This window comes from Pteropus alecto, unplaced genomic scaffold (assembly GCF_000325575.1).
Source record: "Pteropus alecto unplaced genomic scaffold, ASM32557v1 scaffold237, whole genome shotgun sequence".
Taxonomy (NCBI): Eukaryota; Metazoa; Chordata; class Mammalia; order Chiroptera; family Pteropodidae; genus Pteropus; species Pteropus alecto.
This window is the reverse complement of record NW_006440624.1, coordinates 96,385-112,195: the sequence shown is the minus strand read 5'-3', so window position 1 is coordinate 112,195 and position 15,811 is coordinate 96,385. Positions and strand designations below refer to the sequence as shown.

At 32.1% G+C, this 15,811-nt stretch overlaps 1 protein-coding gene across 1 annotated transcript in view; it reads right to left on the bottom strand.

Moving 5' to 3' along the window:
* LOC102894007 (odontogenic ameloblast-associated protein) overlaps window positions 1-14,469 on the bottom strand; it is a 22,351-nt gene extending 7,882 nt beyond the window's left edge. Inside the window, exons 1-9 of the mRNA XM_006917308.1 lie at window positions 14,419-14,469; window positions 14,296-14,337; window positions 13,683-13,730; window positions 12,894-13,127; window positions 12,426-12,470; window positions 10,670-10,774; window positions 9,816-9,863; window positions 8,972-9,040; window positions 8,349-8,510 (exon numbers count right to left, since the gene is read on the bottom strand). Of these exons, the coding sequence (XP_006917370.1) occupies window positions 8,349-8,510; window positions 8,972-9,040; window positions 9,816-9,863; window positions 10,670-10,774; window positions 12,426-12,470; window positions 12,894-13,127; window positions 13,683-13,730; window positions 14,296-14,337; window positions 14,419-14,469 (804 nt within the window). The remainder of the gene's footprint in view (window positions 1-8,348; window positions 8,511-8,971; window positions 9,041-9,815; window positions 9,864-10,669; window positions 10,775-12,425; window positions 12,471-12,893; window positions 13,128-13,682; window positions 13,731-14,295; window positions 14,338-14,418) is intronic.
* Between the last annotated feature and the right edge of the window lie 1,342 nt (window positions 14,470-15,811).

Here is a 15,811-nt window from a genome sequence, read left to right as displayed (position 1 = left end):
TGAAGTCAGCAATAGATATCCCCAAGCTAAAGGAAAGGAAGAGCTGGAGATTTGACAGATTTTTATTTACACTTTTAGATCTTTTTCTTTATTAGCTGTAAGTGGGTAAATCAGACTTTTGAGTCTTAGTTTTCTTATCTTTAAAGTGAAGATAAAGATAATTATCTCTAGAATTGGGAATTAAGTGAAATGAAATGTATAAAAGCACTCATCATGGTATCTGACTTTATAAATGATGTTTTACTCAGCATCAAAGCTGAAGCTTTGAGTAAAGACCTCTTCCTGCCACACATCTTTAGGATTCCACAAATACTTAGGTTCCTCAGCTAATACAAAGGTATATGAAAAAACCTCAGTAATTGGAACTGAATCTGGGCTTACTTAATGTTACTTAAATCTGAATATAAGTAGGGAAATTTTGAAATTAAGCAGTATCAGGAGGGAGTAATTATTCTTTCTGATTGGTGATTTGTCTTCACCCTCCATACACTCCACCAAGCATTGTCTCACAGGTTGTAATTCTGACTGAATTCAGGAAATAGAAGCTGCTATTACTTTCTAGTGTTAATATTAATTCAAATGACTAGAATCTAATAACCAAAAAACACCCTGGCCTAACAGAACAAAACTTATAGACATAAAAACTCCTTTTGTAAAGTCTCCAGTACATAGTTGTCCTTCCATGTACAAGGGCAGCCCAAGGAACAGCAACCAGTATGTTTTGCCCAGAAAGAGGCCATGAGTGGCCTCCAGAAGCTTGGCAGGCTATCGTATGAAAGAGGCCTTAGGTTTATTTTTGGGGACAGAGATAGCAGAAGCAAAAATTAGCATAACAAGATAGTAAAAATAATCTGTAAGGAAAAAAATTTTTTAAATTTAAAAACACCTATCTCTGTAGATATTCAGGGAGAGGTTGAGTGACCGCAGGCTGAGGTGTAGCTGAGAGGATTTTTGTGTGGCCAATGGAATTGGTTAGATGACCTCGCTGTACCCTTTCCATGATAATAATCTCAAACTGGTGATAAACAGGGTTGAGAACAATGGAACAGGTTTAGCAATTAATTTTTCTAAAAGCCCATAGGCCTATTCTTACTGAAGGATTAGAATTAGTGGTAGGGAAATGCACATTTTGAGACACACTTTGGGAAGCCTTAGCAAGGATTAACTCACTATTACTTCAATAGGAGAGCAAAAATATCTTGTTCCACATCTTATGGCTAAGAAAATTTGTAGAAATTCAATACATTCTTTAGACATTCTCATTTTTTGTGTGTGTGTGAGTTGGGAACCATAAGATACGATACAAACTTTAAAAGGCTTGTTTGTATTCATGTTAATACTAAGGAGGAATTTTTTATTTTAAAAGGTCTGTGATGGATATAGACAAAAAGGTCTGTGATAGATATAGACAAATCTCTGAATTCTCTTCAATCCTCTCTAAATGTTATATATTCAAGTAGAAATAACCTTAGAGACTGTGGGTTCCTGCAAAAGAATTAGAATCCTATGTGTCCATGTTGTAGAATTTGAGTGGTTATCAGTTCCCCAATCTCCATCACACACTTGACCCCTAGCTGTTAAAAAACAAAAGTAGTCATAGAGTTCTTACCCAGAGTCAGCACTAGCAAGTGCCAGAGTCATGGCCAGACAGACCCATGTCCACTTTAGTGTTTTATGAATGGACCTGCTTAATAAATACTTATTGAGCAAATAAATTAGGCTCTTCAGAAACTAGTTTGGATATTTACTGGTGCCCTTTATCAGTTATACCATAGCTTGAAGCTCAAAGGCCAGCTGAGAAGCCCCGTTATTAACCATTCCCCACACTCATGAGACATAATTTTGTTGGTATAATTTAAAATTTATACCAAATTCCATTAATAATTTTATATTTTTCATATGGATCAAATAATGGAAATTACTATATTTGATATATATTACAAATAATTTATGTAGTCCATTCCAAATCTTCCCTTTCTCTGTGTAAAATATATCATTTTTTCCTCAGATTTCAACTAAAAATGGTAAATATAAAACCTTAAAATATTAATGACCTCCTATGCATTTTACACTTTTTTCTAAAATGTTTAAGTAGAACCTAATATTTTGAGACAAAACATGGTGTACAGGATTGTTATCCAGTCTTGTATTACATAGAGCTTTATAGGCTCTTTCTGTGGTTCCTCCTGAGTGGACATTTAGCCCTGATGCATGCTCCTCAGGCAGAAGTTAAGAAAGTGGCTTTGCGGAGTCATACATCCAGTATCTGAATCATGCCCTTACACTTAATTTGGATGAATCTCTAAACCTTTTTTAACCACCCATTTATTCAGCAGTAAAACAATAATAACAACATGTTTTCCTGTTTGACTCATAGCTCTAACAATTTAAATAAAAACGAAGTTCTCTATATGGCAGTGTGTTAAAATCAAAGGTCTTGAACGTGAACTGTGTGTGGGGTCTCCTTCACGTATGCATCTGATTCTTCTCCATGTTCATGATCCAGAATTTCAAGTTCTTTTCTCTCTTTATTTTTATCTTTGAATTATCAAAATACAAGAAGCTTTCTGTATTTAATAAAGATTCTAATTATACTAAATCTTAAAATATCCACATAATTAGAAAATGTTTTATTTACATTATTTAAGGTAACATTGTCAAAATACTTATGTGCTAGAAACTGACAAATGCTTTATATGAAATACATTATATGTATTCAAAATAGCCCTATGGGTTAAGCTATCTAGTTATTCCTATTTCACAGAGAGGAAAATTTGGCTTAGAAAATTAGGTATCTAAGATCACAAATATAGTAACTGTGCAACTGGAATGCAGAATTAGTTCCTGTTAGGAACTATGTAACAACACAAACAACATAAAATGAATTAGGGAAAAATCCCTATTTCAAATTTAGTGAATCACAAAGGAGACGTAGAGATTTTAAATAGTTACATAATCTGTCATTTAAAAAACCTTTTATATCAAAAATAGGTATCATTCCAATCCATTTGGACAAAAGGCTGAAATATATAACAGAGGTAGTTTTTTAATTTTATGTTCTTGAAGTAATAACTATGTGTTCAAAAAGATAATACATTTTGATTTGGACAAGGGAAGTTTTGCAACGGTCACATAAATATTTTTTTTAATAATTGGCTGTCTCAGAAGACAAATATTAAAAATTGTTTGTTTTAAAGAAATATCAAATATACAAAATTCTTAATAGAATTTGCTATGATAGTCAAAGCATATTGGTAACATTTTCATGTCTGATGATTTGAAGAGAATTAGTAACAAAGCTGCTCAACTGTTGGCTCTTGCTATTTAAGTTATGAAATTATTGGAGAGAATCAGGTTGTATTCAAAGTAGGTTTCTCATTAATTTAATATATTAAGCATTTATTATGCTTCAATTAGCCATCAGGCACTATGTAAGTCATTGTGTAATACTAATCAGAAAAGACTGTCCATGAGTTCCTAGGGCTTACAGCTTCTTAGACGAAATAAACCAAAGTAACAATAGCATTTATAGGTGAAATAATTAAAGGAGTATGGGTACTGTAGAAATACAGAACAGGTACCTCAGCCTAATATAAATGGTCTATGAGGAAGTATATTAGAAAAAGTAAAGATCTAAGCGGTGATATGATAGTCAAATAAAGAGAAGGAGGAATAATGTTCCAGGCAGGAGTTTACTTTGGCTGGACTGTAATGTTCAAGGGGTTTATAACAAATGTATCAGCAAGATCAAGTAATATGAACCTTTTAAGCCAATTAAAAGAGTTTAAAGTTTAAGCAGAGATCAGTGGGAAGGTATTGCATGATTTTTAAGCGGGAGATTAACATGATCAGGATTCTATTTTTGAATAATCACTGTATTTTAGGGGGAACAAATATAGAGGTGGTTATCTATTAGTCCTCATAAGAGATGAGTATGGTCTTCGGGAGGGTAGAGATATTGAAGACAAAGAGATACTTATGAGAGAAAATCTTCAGAATATAGACTTCCAGTTTCTATTAGTGGCAGAAAAGTTTATATTGAATTAAACCTCCTCCTAATAATATTATAAGCTCTGGGCATAATACAAAATAAAAAGTTGGAAGGCTTTGGAGAGTGACCAAAAGCAGGTAGAAACTTAAGGAAATTAGACTCTTGCAAGAAAGGTTAAGTTTACATTTACATCCCTTTTTTTTGTTTGTTTGTTTATAGACACCATCTGCAAAGTGTGGGGGCAGCTAGACTCTAATAAGGGAGTCACAGTCTTTGAGACACCAGAGGAGGTAGTTTGGGGATACCAGAGGGGGAAAGTTTTATAATGGAGGGAAAATTAAGGGTGATTGCCTCAATATTTGCATATAAACTCTTCCCAAATCCTTGACCGATCCCTGAAATATGCATATATAAAGCAAGATATCAAGGATCCCAACAGAAAACAATAGCTGGACAGTTGAAAGAGCAGAGTAGAGATTTCAGCAACTTCCTGTTGCTGTGGTAACTTAGAAATTAGAGTTCTGCCAAATTAGAGGAGCTTGATAAACACCACATGCCAGAAGGGCAACTCATAGGTGTAAAGACCATGTTGTTAGAACTTAGTTTTGCCCTAATATCAAAGACAAAAGACATATATATAAAATCAAATTACATGCTTAAAGTTTATGCAAATAAAAGTGCTACTAGACTGATGATCAGTTGGATATGGATGTGATGTTGAAGGTGAGGTCATATATGGATTCTATATTTGTCATGAAATAATACTGTCATAATCCTTTTAGATAGAAAGCTCTTCATGGAAAAGGTTGGTAAGGAAAATTTTGATGCTATATTGTGGATTACCAAATCTAAGCAAAGCTGATTTTAGAGAAATTATTCTACATATAATTTTTCTGGTCAAACCTGCTCACAATTGAACTCCATTTTCTGCTTATGTTTCTTTCACTGGTCTGGCACAGGAAGATTGGAATGCCAGGGTTACAACAAGAAACAAAACCAAGTTCTTTGTATGTACTCTGCTGATATTTTCATAAATAGTACACTCTTGTCTTCTTAACTTTGGTAATAAAAATGATAGAGTTTAAAACTCTTTTATAAAATATTTTGAAAATGTAGGATATTTCATTGTTAGTAATTATAGTATTCAGGCTTTCAAAAACAGTTGTTGCTCAAGAATTCCTTAAGAATTAACATCTTTCTGAAATATAAGGGATCCTGAACAGTCAGAAATTAGGGAATTTATTTTTTAAGCTGATCCTAAATTTAACAGATCACTAAATTGGATCTGTTAAAATTACCCAGAGTCATAAGGTCCTGTTAATATTGCCTGGAATAAAGAAATAATTTCACTATGCTTAATTTAGTATTAATGGTTTTTATGAAAATATTTATTCTTGAAGTAACTTCTCAATGTTTATTATTGAATTTTTATGTAGTACTTATTCATTTTATGGTTTTATATATTATCATTGTATCTATATAATCACTATGTTTTTGAAAGGAATTATTATTATAATCTCTAATATTGCCAAACTTGACTTGATTATAGTTTGATGCTTAGTTTTGCAGTTTTCCCTGAGTTCTGCTTCTCTTCACTGTACTCTCAAACAGAATAGCTATATTGTGCTCATCTTTCATCTTTAGTCTCTTACCATCACTTTTTCCTCCTCCTTGAAATGCTGAATACTTGCTGTGTTCCAGAATGTATTCTAAATACTCAGTATGAATTACCTCATGTGGTTAGTTTCAATTACTTCATTAACTCTTGAAATTTTGGGACACAAGTTTCCTAAGTGCTGAATACCTATGTTTTATCAGGTATCTTGGTTTTTGACTCTTTATGTCACATCTAATATTAAGAGGTAAGTCAATTGCCCAGAATTACATTCATTCAATTCACCAATTTAAGGAAAAAACATGACATGTAAGATGCAGGCAGAATAGGTGATTAGTGGGTTACCCTTTCATAGAATGAGTAGCTAATTCTAGAGTCATAACATACTAAATGTTGGATAGGTAAGATTCTATGAATTGTAATCTACCTGAAAACCTAGAATACTAATCAAATTTTCTTGAAATCACCTAATACATATTCATTTATTCATTCACTCAATCATTTTTCTTTTTATAAACATACACTCACACATAACAACACACATCTACATACCAGTACATAAAGTAAATCAAATGTCAGTTTTTTATTTTCTCAGAATTTTAGCTAAAGATCCAAAATTGAGAAAATAAGTAAAAAACACTTCCACAGTCACAACTATAAGGAGAAAATTAACATTTTCTGAGTACTTTGTATGAGTCAGATATCTTACGTGTGTTATTTCAAGTAGTCCTTTAAGAAATTCTAAAAGGTAGGCATGGTCATCTTTGTTTTACCCCTGAGAAAACTGAGACTTAGACAGGTTAAGTGACTTGCTGAAGTGTTCAAAACCAGATTGAAAGCCAGATCTGATGAAATCAAAAATCTATGCCATATTATTTACAGAACACTGCTTCCCCAAACCAGCATACAACTTCCTGGAGATCTTTTTGGGTGAGGAAAGCCATCTCTCTATGTAACTGTGTCATATTGGGAGCATGAACTTCATGATATCTGCCATTAAATAATTTTTATTCTAATGGGGAGTCATCAGAAGGAATCTAGTTGAATGTGTCGAGGGGAAATAATGAGATACTATGTCAAAGTTAGATACTTTAGTTCATCAGTCCCAAACACCACACTCATAACTTCAATGATGGTATAATTTTATTCTCATCAATGACACCATTTTCCTGAGCCATCCTTTATTAATACAATTATCCAGTTGATTCAGTGATGTTAGCTTTATTCTTCTTGTTACTTTCTGGATTATGCAATAATAGAATATTTGAAAAGAAATATAATTTTAAAGACAAGACTTATTAAATGATTATATTATTTTTCTGACTCACTTAAAGAGTGTAATATTATTTATAAGTAAAAAGAAGTTCAGAAGAGTTAAGATATTTTGTATATTTCAAAGAACTGATATTAACACTGAGGAAGCAAATAGCCTAAAATTATATCCGAGGCACCGCCACATCTTTTTCTCTGAAAAATAAGATAGAAGAGCATTTTCATACCATTAGACTGTCTGGTGTAAAATTTCCTAGGTATATTCTAAATTACTTAATAAAGAAATAAAAAAATTACTTTTTCTGACATTGATGCCATAGAGAGTGAAGGGCACACTATGCTGAAATCCCTTTAGTATTTCTTATTCAATAACTTGAATTAACTTGCATTGTACAAAATGGTACATACCAAAAAAGACTCTTCTAAAAAGGTGCTAACACTTTTGACTTTTGGTTGTATTTTTGTACTTTTTTTTCATCTGAAGAAGACTAAGTATTCATTTTCATAGGAAAAGGAATCAGAAAAGACTCATAGGCAGCAGGGAGGAGATTAAAAAAAAAAAACTTGCCTTTTAGTTTTCCCTTTAAGTCAAATTGTTTGCTTTTTAGTGTGTATTTTTTACTTCTTGGTGCCATACCAGCCTGTCCTTCTATCAAACACTCACTAGCCTCACAGCCAACTAAGCCCAGTAGCACGGGTAATTAATTAAAGTTATTTTTGGTATAAAAATCATGAAATTTAAAATTTTCATATGATTCTGAAATTCTTTTTATCACTGAGACTTTGTTTCATTTCAATCTAATACAGATGTGTTGGCATTATTACAACATGCAGCTTGCAGAGTGAAGTGCTGATTTGGAAGAGCTGACTTTGCATACAGTGTCTGTAGAATGTCTTTTACATGAACCTAATATATTTACTATTTGTGTTTTCAGTATTTACATCAAGTTTATGGCATAGGCAGACGACTCTCAAAAATTATTCTGATTTTAAAAAATTGCTTAAATCCGATAATTATTAGTAGCTTTGTAGAAATATATCAGCACAAACTTTTTCTTTTTTCATTTTGATAAGACCACTTCATTAGTTCCTGACAGTTTTTTTTTTTTTTTCCTCTTTTAATTTAGTATATGTCATGATACTTAAAGCATGCCTCTTGGCAAATACCTACCAAAAACTCTGAATGATTAGTACAACATCTTATGGTTCCTTTAGGCTACCAGTCTTGGCCTAGTGAAAAAGGGACATTCATAAGAAGCTCTTATTAAATCGAAATTAAGTTATATTCTGATTAATTATCAGTAAGCAGTTATTGGCCCCCCTATTCAAGGTTAAGACCACATATTCTACTGTGTCATTAACTCTCTCACTATTTCCATGACTAAGTCCTATTAATTAAGCACTAAGTTTATCTTTATATTTTCTATTAGACAACAACTTCTTACATCAAATGTAATCGGATTACCCTACCTTCTCTTCCATGATCTCTGGGGTAATAGTTGAGTCTATTGAAGAAGCAAAAAAACTTGTTGTACTGGGTTTTTGTGAAGTTGAAGGAATGAATATTCCTCCACTGGCATGCCTAATGTTTTTCATTTCTTTTTGTAAATATGGTATCACTCCTCCTGCTGGCTATAGAGAATGAAAAAGAGAACAAAGTGATTATAGGTTCAAGCACAAGGTCAAAATTTGGAAGAATGTAAAGCAACAGGATTGAGATGCAAGGCAAGGAATTTATTTAAAAAGTATATGTCTTTAATATTTTCTAGATTATAATCTATCCTTTAGAAAGACTATGACTATAAACCAGCAAACATGGTGTCTCTTAATACCTGATTTTAAATGAGTATACCAAAGAGAGTATCTGACATAGAGTAGTCCTTCAATAAATATTTGATGAACTGAGTGAATTCAATTTTGACTGGCAAAAGATTACAAGGGGAAGATGTAATAATTGTTGATGGTATAATTAATAATAACAATAATAATAATAATAATAATAATAATAATAAAGTTTTCATTAAAATGAACAATAGTGCAGGTTGCCAGTTGTTGATTTCCAGTACCTAGCAGGATGTGGTAAGGAATCTTACCATCATAGCAGTTTCAGGAGCTGTGCCAATGATGGTACCAAAGATTAGTTGTTGCTGTCCTGGTATAACCTGAAAAATCAGAAAGTTTTAAAAAGTCTAAATTATTAATCTATAAAATATGTTGTTTTGTATCCAAGACAGTTAAACACTTCCCAACTTCTTAAATTAGTTTCTTAAAAACAGAAATAATTTATGTTTAAGAAAGAGAAAAGCAGCTCTTGACATGAGGAAACTGGCCTGATAAAAAGGTACTGCTTGTGTTGTCAGGAGCTTGTTGACATTCTCTGCTAGGCCCTGGTACTCTGTGGAACATTAACAATCCTGCAGAACACCAACATCAGACAAGTTTGCCTCTGAACACAATGAAGTGTGACAAAAACAAGACCACTTTGTAATCTTGTGTAAAGCAAGATCATGGGCCAAGCCATGAAAATACCAGGCATCCTCATATCCTGGCTAATATGAGTAATTCTTGCTTCTTTACCAAATCACAGCCTCACCTTGCTTCATTGTTGTTACCTTTGAGGTAAGAATCATCAAGTTACACCCCTGTCACACATACACATTTCTTGAGAACACCCAATCCAGGGTGAACCATCATTCCTCGAACTTAACACAAACCCAGATCCTATAAGAAATTATTTCAATACCTTCCTATTAAGACACACCATAGTTTCCCATGGTATGTGTTCTCCCTCATTTCAATGAGTGGATAAATCTAACTTTTCAACTAGGGATGTGTTCATGGTGGTTTTGGGCTGAAGGGCACTGATACATTTAATAGGTTGTAAAATAAGTGGTTTCAAAACAATTTTTTTTTGATGGAAAGCTATCATTTACTTACGAGTTCTGCTTGTTGCGGTATATATCCAAATTGAGTATAGAATGACATCTGTCAGATTTTTGAAAAAGTGTATTACATTTACTCTGATGATTTTTGTCATAATTTTGTGATAAATAATTACATAAAATTATATTTATTTTTATATCATACTAAATATTTTTTGAAAGTTTATATATTCTAGGTGGTAAAAAATGTGAAATTGCCAAGCATTCTTTTGACATCATATGACTTCTAGGTTAAAATTCCTTTTTTCTCTTTAACATGACAATTGGGATTACTACTACCAGTAATTTAAAGCATATTTTTCAGTTTTCTCTAATTTTGTTTGGCAAGTTTTAGAATGGTGATAAACTATTTTTTTTTCCAATTTAACTAAAAGAAACCTAGTCATTATGAGCCACACAAATTTACATTAGAATTCTAAAAATTTTATCACTGGTCCACAAAACTTAAAGTAGTTATCTAATTATATCTCAAGTTCTGGTGATCATAGGTACCTTTCATCACGGTAGCTATTTTTATTTCTTTTAAATAATAACCACATGTATATATGACAAGAGGGATTCCGGTAGATGTTTTAAAATTAGAAAACTTTCTTTTTCAAAATGATTCAGCTTTTAATTTTTGATGTTATTGAGTTCACTCTCTGATTGCTATCTTTTAAAATTCAGCCTTATAGCATTTTCAAATTAGTGATATGTTAGGGGAAAGCATTATATACTTTTATGACTACCAGAGCAAACTGTTGAGTTTTTGCACTAAATATACTCAGATATTCTCTTCTCTAAAAATTTACTTTATCCTCTCTTTTCTCAGATGGAACTAATCAGATTAAAATCAAACACCTGCAGTACCTGCTCCTCAAATTGCTGCTGTCCCGTTTGTGGAGGTGACTGTGTGACTGTTTGCTGAGGTTGTTCACAGGGGAGAAGCGTGTCAACCGGATAGTACTGAAGCATCTAATTTTAAACAGAAACATATGTGAGAGCTTCCTTTGAATCAGCATAGGCCCTTTAAAAAATCATTTGTCAATATTATTTTAAAGCTGATTTATATTTAGCAAATTTACGAACAAAAGAACTCATGAAGCAGTCTCTCCCAAACTTTAGAAACAACTGATATTAAACAGGATACTGGACTTTGTTTCATGGTTGCTTGCTGGGTCAAATACATTTAGGAAGTAGTGAGTTCAACTAAACAATAGGCTATTAAAAAGGACCCCGTAGACTTTATATACAAATTTTAGACTTTATATACTAACTTTATATACAAATTACTTCGCAAATATCTAAGAAGATGATAGTCTATGCAGTATTTCCCCTATATTTTTTTTGAGAATCATTCATCTGCAGGATATGGTATTAGAAATTCTACCACAATGAAGGAAATGTCAAGAATGTATTGTCTTTAATAATTAACATTTTATTAAAACCATCCATATGGATGTTAGAATATTTTGAAAATCTAGAGACAAGGAACAAATATATAAAACCACCTGTAACTTTATCACTCACATTATCATGCATTAACTTCCACTTATGTTTGTATGTCTAAATATTCATAAGTATTTATAAAAATGGGGATCATAGTACATACATAGTTTTGTATGTTGTTTTCTTTCTCTTGTATAATTAAATAAGAGACTATTTTAGACATAAGAATTAAAAAAATGATTGTGGTCTAAGAAATATATTTTGTGCAGTGGTTCTTAATTCTAGCTAAGAATTGAAACCACCTATTGAGAATTTTAGCAGATAATCGTATTTGGGATTTACTCATGTATCATGTATCATGTTTCTAACTCTCTAAAAACTATGGCTACAATGAGATAATGTCTAGAAGTAATTTTGTAATGGGTGTGGGACAAAATTACATAATTATAATTATCATACAGTCAAGTGGTCTTTTTATGAGTGGTCAAGACTCTGCTGGGGAATAATATAATTTATCTATACTTCTATTTTTTTGAACCCAGGATATTTTAAAATTAATTAGCCTAATCTTGAGAGGGTCTTCCATATTACTCAAATGAATCTACTAGTTTGCATTCATATTTTAAAGATTCTCTTATTTCATGGAAATAACCACCATTTGATTGTAATGTGAAGTTAAATTAAAAATATACAAAAACTCGGAAATGTTTTGAGAAGAATTTCATAACTCAAATAATGTGGGCAAGTGTTTCTTATCTCGACATCATATTATATTTTATCAATTCAATACATCTCTCTCTAAAACAAAATTTAAGGTTGGGCAAAGTCAGCCCCTGGTATATTCTCTTTAGTTGTTCCCAAATGCCGGCAGATGCAAAGAGGACAGAACAGAGGGCTTGGTGAGCTCCTTTATTCCCAGCACAGTAATGCCCTCGGAATTCAGAGGTCCTGCAGACTCTCCTTAAGGGACTTTCTTCAGGAGTTATTAAGCAAGCCTGATATTAACAAACTGATGCCAGCCCAGTAATAGCAGTATCCAGACAGTAATATCATTGTGTGGGTTTTTATAGCCCTGCTAAAGGAGTCAAAGTTACAGATTTAAAAAAGAAAAAAAAAATTCAATGGAGAGTGAATGTAGCCATCTCTCTATTGGTATAATGATGTCTTATTGATTTACCTGTGTTTGCTCTTGAGGCATTCTGAAGAACACATAGGGCATTGCCTGCCAAAAAAAGGAATCGTAAAAAGTTGTATTTGACTTTTTAATTTAAAATTACAGAGCTGTTTTTTTTAGACCTACACATGTAAATTTATAATTTATGTTAGCAGACTGCTATGACAACAAAAGGTCACCTATTATATAAACCATTATTAATACAAATTGCCTTTTTTTAAAGATGAAATTTCCCTAATTATTTTTTCCAAGTCATATTTTAACACTTTTGATTTGTGGCTGATTTAAATGTTAGAAATATTTTTCATGTTCAGAAAAGATAAGGAAGTACTTCTAGTGGTGGTAGGAACATAGTGTGGAAAAGAATTCTTGCTCAATAATTCCTGTCTTATTTCAAAGTTGATTTATATTTTTTTTCACATTCAATGTGTGTTTTTCTCCTCACAACAAGATAGAAGAGGCTCGAATTACGTGATTAGGGCCCTGTTGGATCTGCACTGGTGTTTGAAATTGTGAGGGGTCCAGTTGTCCCATCTGGGTTCTATGGTCAAAATTGACCTGTCCAGGGAAAGTTATCTGATTTGGGAATAGTCCAGCAAACCGGTCTAGAGTTGACAAAGACAAGGGGCCTTGTCCTGGAATTTGAGCTTGCTGTTGCTGTTGTAAGATTCCAGAGAAAGGCGGAATCCATGAATAAAACGGGCCCTGGAAAGAAACGAAAGAAAGAAAGGAAAAATTTCTCTTTCATTTCAGAAAGAATTGAAAATCAGTCCTGAGCAAGAAAGAAACAAAATGTAAACAATTTCTGTATTTCCATTGCTGCATTGTAAAAACGAAGCATCTTGGCACATTACGAGCTGTGCATATAAGCATGAACAATGCTCAGTTCCCAAAAGTCATGAGAAATATGGAGCAGCATGAAGTAGATAAAGAGTACAGTTTTTGCAGTTGTCAGACTGATTGAAAATATCTTTTTTTAATTTTTTTATTTTTTACCAGTTAGCTGAGTATAACCTTGTATAAAATAATTAGATTAACTATCTCATTGCTTGGCATATACCAACTTCTCAATAAACAAGTGTTAATCAGATTATAGTTTTTAGTTTTCAAACAAATGGTTATTAGAAAATATGGGATGAATTCATAACTTTAAAAATTGAGATTTCAAAAATGAAATAAAAACATTTTGTTCTCAAAGTACCATAATAAGAAAGGAGCAGTAGAAAAACTTTCTTAAAATAATTATTGAGGTAGAAGTACCTGAAGCTGTAATGGCTGAAGTTGAGCATTATAAAGATTCAGCAGTAACTAGAAAAGGAAAGATCATATGAAAACAAGATTACTACACATACTAAAATTATTAAGAACAATGTTTACTACAAATATAGCTTAAGTCAGAACTGACTGATTATGGTTTCCTGTTAGAGGTGAGATGTTTTCTCACTAAGCCTATATACTTAATTGCAATGATTAGAGGTTGAGATTTGACTACCTCTCCCCTGCTGTGTATGAGACTGTACAACTTTAGCCCAATCCAGTGGTTTGGTTAGTCATTTTATGCTCTTAAACACCTATATACACCTGTATTAGGTGCTACTAGAACAAAAGATATACAAGATATTGTTATTGTCTTTAAATGATTTATAATCAAACAAGGCAGCCAAAATAATATTTTAGAAATAACCTGGTATATAAAACAAACATGAACATTGGAAATGCATTTGGATATAAGAGCATTAAAGAGCCAAAGAATCTTGACTGTCCCTAATTAGGTTTTTAATTTTTCACCTTTATCTCTTCCTCACTAGGTTTTCAAAAAATAAGTAAAGAAATAAACAACAAGGAAGCGATTGTTTTAAGTTTTTAAACTAACCTCATTGCTATTGCTTGCAGAGAAAAGGCGCTGTGCGATAAGCTAAAAAAGAAAAAAAAAATGGCAAAAGGATTTATTACAGGTTTTACACAATGATTTCAGTTGTACCATGAGATCACTCACCGGGGCTGACATTGTGGCTCCCAGTAGCCCAAAAAGAATTATAGTTTTCATTTTCAGATGAATTATCTAGAAAATGAAGTGTGAAATTTAACTTTAAAAAGACTGTGTAAAAATCATGATAACTATAACTAACTGGTATTATTCAATCAAAAAAGTAGGCAGGTAAATTTTATAGTATTTACTTATATATCAGGATTTAAAATGAAAGGTATATTTTAAATATCTATAATAGAAATTCTTTTCTTTCAGAACAGTTGCTTAAAAAAACAAATCGTGTGCTCATCCTTTTAGCTTGAATAAATGACTCATTTTGTGGCATATGGTGTAGTTGACTAAGTTATGAACAATATGGTCTTATCCTTTGTGCTGTTCTACGCTGAAGGGAATGAGTCCCGTCTGTGGGAGGCCCATGACTAGATCCTTATTATGAAAACAATTTTAATGTCTACTTAATGTGTAGTAAAAATACAATACAGATCTGACAGTAGTAGTTCAATATGAGATAATTTTCATTTAAAAGTATAATAATATTAAAATATATTAAAACTAAGAAACTGAGTTAATATTTTTCTAATTTAGGAAAAAAAGATTATAAAACTAAACTGCAGTATTGATTTATAGTGCGACCCATGGAAGTATTTATCTCTTGTACTCCTTATGTGAAAACCCTGCCCTCCTTCCAATCACTGATCTACACAGTAATTAGGGTGATTTTGGTAGTCTGTCCTGTAGTGTTAACTGCTTTGGGTTCTTAATATTATAAAAGCAAAGATTTGATATCTTACCTCGCTCCTTTACCTATGAAGAGATATCTAGACCTATGCAAGCTCTGTGTTCTTTTTATCTTTCAGCTCTGCTGCTTGGAATATCTCTCATATTTTAAAACCCATCTTTAGAAAAAAAAAAAGACCAATTATTTCTTCAAAATGACCAGTGATTCAGGGGTTTCCAGACAATGGCTTAGCTAATTACACCTTTCCTAATCACCTAGATGGTATGTGGATTCCCACATTTAGTAATGTCATTAAATTACTCTCTGAGATATGTTTCCCTGTAATCATTCCTGGTTTCTGCTTTGGTTATGACTAAATCTTCTAGAATAATTTCATTCTGCTCTTTTTTAAATCATCCTTAAAATGGATATTTGATAGAGTAAGTTCAAAGTTGAATGGGTGATTATTTTTAAGAGTAAAAAATAGAATTTTTAGACATAAGGAATAGGTCTAAAAGGCGAAAATTCAAAACCTAGTTAGGGGCAGTAAAGATTCTTTGGTCCTTCAATGCAGGACTGAGCTAATTTCATTAAGATTTAACCATGAAAACATCAGTAAATCTTCTACTTATGAAATGAAATTCTAAAAAAAATTGTTAAATCTCTATGTGTCTATGACAT